The 11,531-nt window shown below is 43.8% G+C and overlaps 1 protein-coding gene across 1 annotated transcript in view; it reads right to left on the reverse strand.

The window, feature by feature from the left end:
• The window catches only part of LOC115075876 (radial spoke head 10 homolog B-like), a 69,624-nt gene extending 59,179 nt beyond the window's left edge, over positions 1–10,445 (reverse strand). Inside the window, exons 1-2 of the mRNA XM_029576754.1 lie at positions 10,143–10,445; positions 442–794 (exon numbers count right to left, since the gene is read on the reverse strand). Of these exons, the coding sequence (XP_029432614.1) occupies positions 442–701 (260 nt within the window). The 5' untranslated portion in view covers positions 702–794; positions 10,143–10,445. The remainder of the gene's footprint in view (positions 1–441; positions 795–10,142) is intronic.
• Positions 10,446–11,531: the final 1,086 nt, after the last annotated feature.

Here is an 11,531-nt window from a genome sequence, read left to right on the forward strand (position 1 = left end):
ACTCCTTCTCTTACTCACTCTTCTCTCCAGCTCTTCTGGAACACACAAATAGCTCCTGGCTGTTGCTGCAATGGATGGGCTGAGTTGGGAGGGGGCCAAAAAAGTAGAGGAAAAAGTGTGGGCCAAAATATTAGGGGAAAAAATGAAGTCGGTTGCAAACAAAGGCTGAATTGGACATCCAGAAGGAAACTGCCAGGCCCAAAAAAAAAAAAAAATCAATATACAGCCCTTCTTTATGTACATGAATCATTTTCCTCTGCAGCTGGTAATTCGCTGAACAAAAATGTGCGATGCTGATAGCAGCACATAAGATATGAGAAAAGTCCCAGGTCTTTCTTTCTGCATCAGACCTTGCAATGCTACATTTCTAACAGAAACACATTTATTACTGAGACATGGCCCACCAATCGTATTCCAGTTAAGTGGTAGAAACTTCTGTACCTTTCCACAATGAGCTGCGTGAGGATGGGCTCCTCATAACACACAGGCGCATTATCCAAGGCTGCAGCTTCTTCTTCTTTCACCGATTCTTTCTGGAATGCTATTTCACTTGCCCCATGCTCTTCTCTTAAAGCATTAATGATTGATGCTGCAAGCGATATTCTGGAGCTAATCTCCTCAGCTTTAGTCACATCTGAGGCTGCTGCTGCTGGAGCCTTTTCGGCCTTCTTGACCTCAAGTTTTTTCTTATCTCTAACCATTGAGGCAGATTTTTCAAAAGATAATTTTTCAGCGTGAACAAAATTATTTACCTGTATTCAGCAGGTAGGTGGTAACTGTTTTTTACAACCAAACTGGAAAATAAAACATAAAAACAACAGTTTTATGAAATTCGATGCTTAGCTTTTGAATCACATTTTCAACGTTCCAATGTTTAATAAAATCATTTTTGTAATAACTTAATTTACAAGCTTTATAGATGAGATTGATGTTGCAGTTTTACTGAATTAAAAAAAAAAAGCCTGCAGTTAAATGATGGTCTACTTCTGCTGTTACTGAAGGTAATTCAGAGTACTATCTCTCATAGTTTGCAAGGACTAGGTTTTCTATCTTGGGCTGTTTTAAGTTTCCAATCTACCCCTTGTCACTCTTAAATTAGCAGGATTTGGAAAGTCTTGTTTTTTTTTCCATAGATAGTAGGAAAGCCATTTACAAAGAAGGCCCATGGTTTGATAGACAGATTGACAGTTCACGGGAATGGAACTCCTGTCCTCTGTGCAGTATGTTTCATTGGAAAAGATTGCTCAGCTGAGGTTACAAGACAGCAAACTATGGGCTTGATTCAGCAAGATATTTTCTCATAGACAGAGAATGGGAGAAAAGCCTTAGTGAATCAGGCAGTATATTAGTGAGCTATAACCTATTATTAGCCTATGAAACTCAGTTCTTGAGGGAATAAAACCTAGGTTTTTACTTTGTCTGTTATCTGATATGCAACGCCCTCCATTTTATAGAATTATATAATGTACTATTATTATGTTTTAATTATGTATGTTCACAATGTACCTGCCCTGAATGTAGGAAGGGCAGGTAATAAATGCTTTTAAATAAATAAAGGAAATTGGTTCTTACCTGCTAATTTTCATTCTTGTACCACCACAGATCAGTGTAGACTCCTGGGTTTTGCTTCCCCTCCAGCAGATGGAGACAGAGAAAGCTTTACTGACACTGACACGTAACACGAGGTGCCACCTGCAGTCCCTCAGTATTGATCTGTACCCAAGCCAGAACAGAAACAAATACCAACACAATAACTAAATAATATCCCCCAAATAAGCAGTGGGAAGTGGAAACCTGTAACAGACTACCACGTCCACACAAAAAAACGTGTAGGACTAACAAAACCTGTGCCATTCTTCAGAGTAATCACAATAACAGATCGAGTGGATTCTCCAATTCCCCTTTTCCTCCAGTAGGCAAGACTCAGGACTGATCTGTGGTACTACAGTGTTATTTGTGATAATTGTGGGTGGATCCTTGGGCCGGTGGCAGATGACCACACCCCCAGGGGAAGATCCCTAGAGGGACCACCGGTCAGGCTCAGAGTTGGGAGACAGACACACACTAGTTCTTTTATCAAACTGTTTTAGAGAACCACCAGAGGTGGCAGTAGTGAGCTGGAAGAGCCCAGCTGGGCTGTAGTCCCTCAGGCACTGGAACAGCGATCCCACAATGGCTGAGCTGTAGAGAAACTGATAGTGAGTAGGCAGAGTATGCAGAGTTCAGGAACAGAACCTTGATGGTAACACTCACACAATAGTCTCTTGGAACAGCCCAGGAGCTGGAATGAAGTAGGCCCTCGAGTAGCGGGTACCTGGTTCCAGGGAAAGCTCTGAAAGAGAGAGATGGTAACTCACTGGTGTTTTAGGCAGCAGTGACTGCCTGGCAGAAGTTATATTCAGTAGCAGGTCCGGGAACGTGGGCCCTCGAGGAGTGAGTACCGGTTCCAGACTGCGACCTGAAAAGCAAGAGAGAGCGAGGCCCCCGAGGAGCGGGTACCCCCTGGTAAAGTCCGAGGAGGCAGAGTAGCAAGGTAAGCGGAGAGCGAATCCCATCCGCTGCGATACCTGAAGGCAGCTAGGAAGGAAACCCTTTGCTAACTCGATTAGCTAGCAAAATGAGAGACAAATATCTGGTGATGATGACGTCATCTTAGGGGGACGCCCCTGAGGTTCGCGCCACAGCTGGTACTTGAGTCGGGGCTGCGCCGTGCGCGTGCCCTTAGGCCTCAGGAGAACATGGCGGAAGGCAGCATCTAGCCGGTCCGGGGACGCCAGAGAGGTCGGCAAGATGACGCCGCTGCAGCCAAACTTCCATCAACCAAAGAGGGAGTCGCCAAAGAGGTAAGGTGGATGGAGTGGAGACGACGGGCAGCAACGGTCGCAACATACAGGATCAAAAATTAGCAGGAAAGAACCAATTTTCCTTTCCCTGTATGTACCCAGATCAGTCCAGATTCCTGAGTTTACCAAAGCTTCCCTAAACAGGGTGGGACCGTGAGAGTCCCTTCGAAATACACTCTCACCAAAACCCATGGCCTCTGGGGCCTGGACATCCAAAATAATGCCTGGCGAAAGTGTGCAAAGATTTCCAAGTAGCCACCGTGCAGATAAAATAGAACTACAAACAGGAGTCCCACAAGGGTCGGCCCTATCCGCCACACTATTTAACATATACATGCTGCCACTATGCCACCTATTAGCTGGACTGGGCATAACACATTACATATATGCTGATGATATTCAATTAATCCTTCCCATTGACAACACAATAGAAGAAACTCTGGACCTAGCCAACATGTATCTAGATATTATCAAACAGCTTCTCAACCAAATGGAGTTAGTTATTAACATAGAGAAAACAGAATTCCTTCATCTAGAAAGAAAAAAATCTAAAAATCATCCAAAATCCTATTACACTCAAAAACAACCAAAAGATTGAACTAGCTGAAAAAGTACGCAACCTAGGAGTGATGATTGACACTGAACTGAATATGAAACAACATATATCCTTTAAAATAAGAGAAGGTTACAACAAACTTATGACTCTTAGGAGATTAAAACCCATGCTAACTACAAACAACTTCCGTTCAGTGCTACAAGCATTAATCTTTGCAAGCACTGACTATTGTAATACCCTACTCCTAGGCTTACCATACACAACAATTAGACCACTCCAGATACTGCAAAACACAGCGGCAAGAATTCTGACTGGAAAAAATAGAAGGGACCATATCACTGATACCCTAATTGAACTACACTGGCTACCCATTGAACAGAGAATACAATACAAATCACTATGTACCATACATAAATTAATCCATGTCGAAAAAACAGAATGGCTAAACACTGCACTGAAAGTACACGTCCCCAACAGGAGCCTGAGATCCGCAAACAAGGCATTACTAACGATTCCCTCCATTAAAACTGCAAGACTAACTCAAGTAAGGGATAGAGCCTTATCATTAGCAGGGCCTACATTATGGAACACCATGCCATCAGAAATCAGACTGCAAAAAGACATCAAACTATTCAAAAAGAGCCTAAAAACATGGCTATTTAAACAAGCATACCACAAAGAGAAGGGAGAGTAGAATCCAAAGAATTGCAGAAAGCGATGAGTCTGTGCCCTGACACAACACCCCTACTCATTACGAGTGTTTTTTACTTTTAACTTTTAAGCAGTAACAGATAATATGTAGATTATTAATAATTTGGAACCGACCTGATAAACCTAAACACACAACCTCACATAGCATCTTATAGCTATTATGAAACTTTGTACCGTCCCTTACAGGCACCTGTCTAGGTGTTAAAATAAAGCTTCATTTTTAAGTGCCTTATTGTTAACCGTTGTGACGGCTTCTAGCTTAACGACGGTATAGAAAAGAGTTTAAATAAATAAATAAATAAATGCATGCTTCCTCAGTCAACCACTGCCCCTGTATGGACTGGTCCTGACACACTACTCCCTATCCGGAGAGACTGGCATCGTTGGTAGCGATCGTCCAGACCGGGACTTCCAGTCCTCACCTCATCTCAACTTGTAAGGAACAAGCCACCATGAGAGACTGGACCTGGCAAACTCTGTAAGAGGAAGCAGCAGCTGAAACTGCTCAGACAATGGGTCCCAGCAGGATAGTAAAGCTCAGTGTAGAGGCCTCATATGAGCAAATGCCCATGGAACCAACTCCAAGGTGGAAGCCATAGGCCCGAGAGAACCTGCAAGTAATCCCAGACCTCGGGCACCTACTTCTCCAACAATCCGTGGACTTGAGCTTGCAATTTGGAAATCTGCGGTTTGATGTAAAAAATCTTCCCCACTTTGGTATTGAAACACCCCCCCCAGAAATTCCAAAACCTGAGAAAGGGAAAGATAACTCTTGGATAGATTGACTATCCATCTCAACAATCTCAGGCGCCAAGGAGTGGACCGGCCTCGCTTCATTGGGCGGATTTGGATCCACTGCCATCCTGGGAGAAGCCATCTCTACCCGGCTTTCACCCTCGAAAGGACTGGTTCCAGGACTGTTGCCTTCCCGAGGTCTGTCTCTGGGCACCACCTGAAGCCCTGAGAGGCCGAAACCTCCTATTCCCTCTGAAACAAGAGCGTGGAGGAAAAGACCCTTTTCCTTTCGGCTTATCTTCAGACAATTTATGACCCTTATTCTCTTCCAAGTCCTGACCAGAGAGCAACTTCCCCAAGGATCTTCCCTTTCACCCACTCTTTTCAATATCTATCTTCTCCCGCTCTGTCACCTTCTTACCAACCTCAAGCTAATACACTTCCTATACGCGGATGACATACAAATTCTCATCCCTATAGTGGAATCTCTACACAAAACTATGTCATATTGGAATAATTGCCTCGCAGCAATCAACAACCTACTCGCCAGCCTCAACCTGGTTTTAAACACAAACAAAACTGAAATCCTCATTATAGCTCCAGAAAATTACGTCCCACCCATCTCTCCAACTGCTAGCCAATGTCCTGTCATCTCCACTTCGCCACAAGTAAGAGACCTGGGTGTACTTCTAGACAACAGACTCAGCCTCAACAAGTTCGTAAATATCACCACAAAAGAATGCTTCTTTAAATTGCAAGTACTAAAGAAACTAAAACCACTACTACATTACAGAGACTTCCACCTGGTTCTACAATCCATCATACTCCCGAAACTGGACTACTGCAATTCTCTCCTTCTGGGCCTGCCCGCCTGCACCACCAAACCACTTCAGATGGTCCTGAACGCCACGGCCAGAATTCTCACAAACACCAAAAAAAGGGATCATATCACCCCCATCCTCCAGCACCTTCATTGGCTACCGATTAAATACAGGATTCACTTTAAAACCATTATGATGATACACAAAGCCCTACATAACATCTCTTCTCTCAACTTAACTTATCAACTCCAGCTACACACCTCCAAGAAACCGACTAGAAGTACGTATAAGAACATGCTAATCACCCAGCCGGTAAAAACCTCCCAGAGGAAACGCGCACTATCCACAGCGGGCCCCACACTCTGGAATTCACTCCCTCCAGACCTTCGCCTTGAACCGTGTCATAATACATTCAAAAAGAAACTAAAGACTTGGTTTTTCACACAAGCATTCCCGGAGAACTAAGAGCAGGAAGATTTACAATATCAGTTTAGTCTCTGACAGTTTAGTTTTTTGACCCCCTTCCCCTCTGTACATAAGTTCCTGAAGAGTTCGTTATTGAAACTTAATTAGTCATGATTGTTTCTGTAAGCTCATCTAAGCTCATTTATGCTCCTTTAAGCTCCTTTATGTTTCTCTGTTAATTGTTACAATGTAAGCCGCCCACGAGGCGACAGTTTTACTTCCTTGTACACCGGTGTGATATGCGTTTTATACAGGAACACCGGTTTATAAAAACTAAAAATAAATAAATAAATAATGCTCCAAACTGAGACTTGGATGAAACATCAGCCGACCAATTCATCGACCAAAGGACGAAGTCCTGATGAGATCATATACCGCATCAGCTGCATAGGCCACCACGGCCTCTAGCCGCTCCATCTGTTTCACCTTAGAGTCAGACAAGGACTTGTCTGCCTGCAACTGCTGTACTCAGTGCAGGCCCGACCTCAGCATAAAGCTGCTAAACACCGCCGCTCCAATGCCAAGGGCAGACACCTCAAAAATCTTCTTGAGGTGCACTTCCAGCTTCCTATCCTGAAGGTCTTTCAAAGCTGTAGAACTGGCCACAGGAATGGCCATTTTCTTAGTAACAGCCGAAACAGATGCATCCACTTTAGAGACCCTCATGAGCTCAAGTGTATCCTTTGGCAAAGGATACAACTTATCCATGGCTCTGCTAACTTTCAAGCCTGTCTTGGGAGTATCCCACTCCCTAAATACTTGCTGACCAACATGTGGAAGGGAAAAGACCTAGCTGGACCTTGGAATCCATCCATGTCTGGGTCCAGTTCTTCCTAATCAGATTCCTCATGCGGGATCTTTATACCCAGTTCTTCCAGAACAGCAGGTATCAGGGGACCCAGCTCTTCCTTGTGGAGCAGCCGTACCACCTTGGGATCATCCCCTTCCACACCTGGGCTCTTCACCCATGCCTTATCAGGATCCTGAGCCATCAAAACCGGATCTGAGTCCGGCAGGTCCTGCGCCTGCAGATCCTCACTTACTGAACCCTCAGAGGAACTCTCCACGGTGGTCGTCAGTACTGGAGTCCCTGGTACTCGCCGAACCCTTGGAGCCCCCACAGGCTGAGAAGGACGAGCTCTCTTAACCGGTCTTGGGTACACCGAAGCCCCCTGCTCAGCTATACACTGCCCCATGGCTTTCCTGGACTTGTAAGCCCTGTGTAGCAACAGGACAAAATCAGAAGAAAAGGTGGGAGAGGCATCCGAGTCCCACCTCCTGATAGAGGCCCTCGTGTCTTGACCTCCTCTGGAGGTCCTAACCACCGGAGATAAAGGAGGAGGGCAATCCCCCCTCCCCGACCCGCGAAGCAGCTGTGGACAAAATGGCCACTGTTCCTGCGCTTATCAGGAAGGGGTTAAGAACATAAGGACATAAGAAAATGTCATACTGGGTCAGACCAAGGGTCCATCAAGCCCAGCATCCTGTCTCCAACAGTGGCCAATCCAGGCCACAAGAACCTGGCAAGTGCCCAAAAACTAAGTCTATTCCATGTAACCATTGCTAATGGCAGTGGCTATTCTCTAAGTGAACTTAATAGCAGGTAATGGACTTCTCCTCCAAGAACTTATCCAATCCTTTTTTAAACACAGCTATACTAACTGCACGAACCACATTCTCTGGCAACAAATTCCAGAGTTTAATTGTGCGTTGAGTAAAAAAGAACTTTCTCCGATTAGTTTTAAATGTGCCCCATGCTAACTTCATGGGTTGTCCATGGCTGCGTTGCTGGAGACAGCCTCCCAGGCACGCGGCTCCTGGCTGAAGTCACTGCAACCGTCCCCGAAGTGCCCTCTTCCCCGGAGAGGCACCGGGAACATCGGCCTTCGCGCATCTCCACAAACTATACAGAACAACCCGCGCGGCATGAAAAAAAACAGGCGTTCAGCCGCTAATCAACTTAACAGCTGCTGGAAGAATGGAAGATACAGGGAGAGTCGCCCGAATGCCTGTAAGGAGGAGTCGGGGTAAGGCTTGCCGCCCCATAGCAATACCCTGACTATCCTTTACTCCTTTTTTTTTTTTTTTTGCAGGCTTTGCATCTCCACGATCTGCTGGAGACAGAGAAATACTGAGGGACTGCAGGTGGCGCCTAGTGTTATATGGCAGAGTCAGTAAAACTTTCACCGTCTCAATCTGCTGAAGGGGAGACAAAACCCAGGAGTCTGGACTGATCTGGGTATGTACAGGGAAATAATTTTAATCTCATTTTGTTAATTTGCATATCTCAAAATGACTGTATACATATTTTCAGTACTGTATTATGACAATTATAGACATTTAAAAAAGGTGCTCATTTAGGCCTAGATTTTTCATTCCACTATATATTTATTTCTTTAGACATATAGAGGAATGAAGAACCGCAGCCAGAAAAGGGGCGGGGGAAGATAGTGTGCACCCGGCTGCATCGTGGTGGTACACTTCTGCCCACCGCGGTTGCGGCCATGGTGCACACTATTGCCCCCACAGCGACCCTGCAAAAGTTGTAGTTATTTCCGGTACTACTGCCAGCGATAATGTATAAAACATTAATCGCCCGCAGCGCAACCAGGCCCAAACTTTTTTAAATACCACCCAGACCGCACCCAAACCCCTCCCCTTTCCCTCATTTAAATGTTAACATCACGATGCAGTCGTTATCACGTATGTTAGGGCGCTATCGCACAAGATAATGGTCCATGGTGTTTTGAAACATGACCCTGTTAACTAGTTTTAGATTTATAAAACAAGAAGAAACAAATACAAAACAAAATAAATAAAAAGATGGATAGTGAAAATTTCACAAAGTGATATCTCAGCCTCATCCCCAGGGTAATAAATTCTCTCTAAAGACAGCCATTATCCATCTCCATTTCCTTTCACAGACTGCAATGCTATCTTCACCTTTGTTACTAAGTGACTTTAATCTTCCCTAAATATTAATATGAAATATGGTTTCATAATTCTGTCTGCTGAAATAAAGATCAACAAATGTCATGGATGATACCTTTATTATGGCACTAATTTATTATATTTGTGACTACCTTGAGAGTTATGCCCCTTTGGGATCATAAAATCTAGTCACAAATGCAATAAGTTAATTGAATAAAAAGTTAACATCTACAAATTCTTTGTTGACCTTTATTTCCACATGCTTAAATGGACTAATATGATAACGACCCTACTTTATTTGTGTTTCTGTCCCTTTGGGAGCGACTGGGAGGGAGAGGGTAGGAAGGTTATTATGGTCATATATGAGTGGGATTTTGTCCTTTTCCCCTGTGAAGAAGGGGAATGGAAGGGATAGCTCTTGCTTTTTTTGATTATAATTGCAGATGCGACTTCATGTGATATATGCTTGCTATATACTGATAACTTGGTTACGCTTAACTATTTAATGTTATACTATATTTCCTATTTCCTACTAATTGTTGTTCTATTTTTAGACCTTTGCTACCTTTTAAAAAATTTAGCATTAGAATGTACTTCCTATGAAAAATTGCTAACCATGTTAACAAAATGTTAGAATTGTAAACCGTTGTAATGGCAATACCGAACAACACTATATAAAACTCTACAATAATAATAATAATAATAGTAATAAAGAGTCACCAATGTTTCTGCTGTGCAACTGATAGAGTTTAGTCTAATTTTATTTATTTAAACTGGACTCAGCTTCTGCCTTTCATTGGTAGCGTGGGAAATTTATATCCAGACACAATATTTGTTAATTTAGCTAAAGTTAGATTTTAAGCACACCTTTTTATTTGCCAATTCTGTAAATTGATTTTTACAGCTGTTTAAAATCTGTGATATACCCTTATTATTGTAAAGCTGCAATAGACTTCAGTTTATATACAGCTATTCTAATTTGCGGAAAACTACTCTGCGTGAATTTTGTATTCAAAAGGCCGGAAACAAATTCAAGTGAAAAATAAATAAAAAGTGGACAAGAGGGTCAAATCTACTCACAGTAGAAGCGTCTTAGAGCTCGGCTCGTAACCTTGGCAACGGTAACCAATCTCACGGGATCGGTTTTAAGCCAATAGCATCAGGGCTGTCCTTGTCCTTGAGCTCTAATCAAAGAAAAAAACAGCGACGTTGATTGGTTAGTGAAGAAAAAAATGAACATTGCGTGTCAAGCCTCGCTTTAGAAAACCAAGCAAGCGAACAAAACACTGGAATTCCACAGCCAGTGTTGCCAGATTGGGTTACTTCAAGCCCAATTAGGCTACTTTTGTCCCGGCTGTGCGGGTTGGGCTATTTTTGGCTGGGCGAATGAGCAGCTGATTGTTAGCAGCTCTCTACGTCGCCTTCCTTAAGTTTTTTCTTTGCCATGGGCAGATCAGCAGTCGCAGAGTGATGACTCACAGGGAGCAGCCAACCAGAGGTGAAAGAAAATAGCAGGGCGGATGGTCACACACTAATGACTCGAGAGCAGCTTCCAATCACAGGTGACAGAAACAGCATGCAGTCGCATAGGAGAGCTCTTGCCTGTATATCTGCTTTTGGCTCTAGCGTGCTGCTGGCAGTTTTTGAGAAAAGAGACCGGTCAGCTTTCATCCCCGAATCTGCTGTTTCTGAATTTTCCCTTATCTCAGTGCTGAGCCCGAAGCTGCTCGCTTTCCCCCTTACCCCTGTTGAAGCCTGGAAACTGGAGATAACGGAGAGAGGCGAGATTAAGGGAATATTTTTTATTTTTTTGAGCGCGATTGAGAATTAGCTTCCTGGTGGGAAAAGAGAGAGTAGCATTGTAGGATAGGTGGGGAGGACAAGAGAAGAGTAGAAAGGGAGTTTGGGAGGTAACGAGGATGTTGAATGCCCTCTTCATAGTAAAGACAGTGTGGGGATACTGGTGCAGTGTCAAAGGTAGAATAAGCAGAGAAAGGGGAGGAAGAGAGGCGAGGGGCAAAAAAAGAGGGGAGTGGGGGGGAGGATCAAAGAAGAGAATTGGTGGACAGAGACAGTGTGGGGGATGGGAGGAGAGTGGGGACAGAGAAGAAGTATGAGCAGCAGAGGGACAACACAGAGCCACGGCCAGCTTTTTTGCTGCCCGGCACAAAAATATTGTTGACCCCTCCCCCAATTCAATCAATCTCTGACCCGGGTTTGCACAGAAAAGCCCAGCTCCCTCCAGCGATCTAAACTTTCAAAACTGAAATGAGCCTTGTGTCAGAATAATTTTTCTTAATATATATATGTTTATATTTTACTGACTTTTCACTTATTTGTACTTGTAAAAAATTCTGTATACATAATTTTTTTTAAACCTGACACCCCAACCCTTGATCAGAGCAGGGGCAAGGTGCACACTTTCTCCTCTCCTACACACACACACACACATTCATGCTCACAAAAAAC

This window comes from Rhinatrema bivittatum, chromosome 14, assembly GCF_901001135.1.
Source record: "Rhinatrema bivittatum chromosome 14, aRhiBiv1.1, whole genome shotgun sequence".
Lineage (NCBI taxonomy): Eukaryota > Metazoa > Chordata > Amphibia > Gymnophiona > Rhinatrematidae > Rhinatrema > Rhinatrema bivittatum.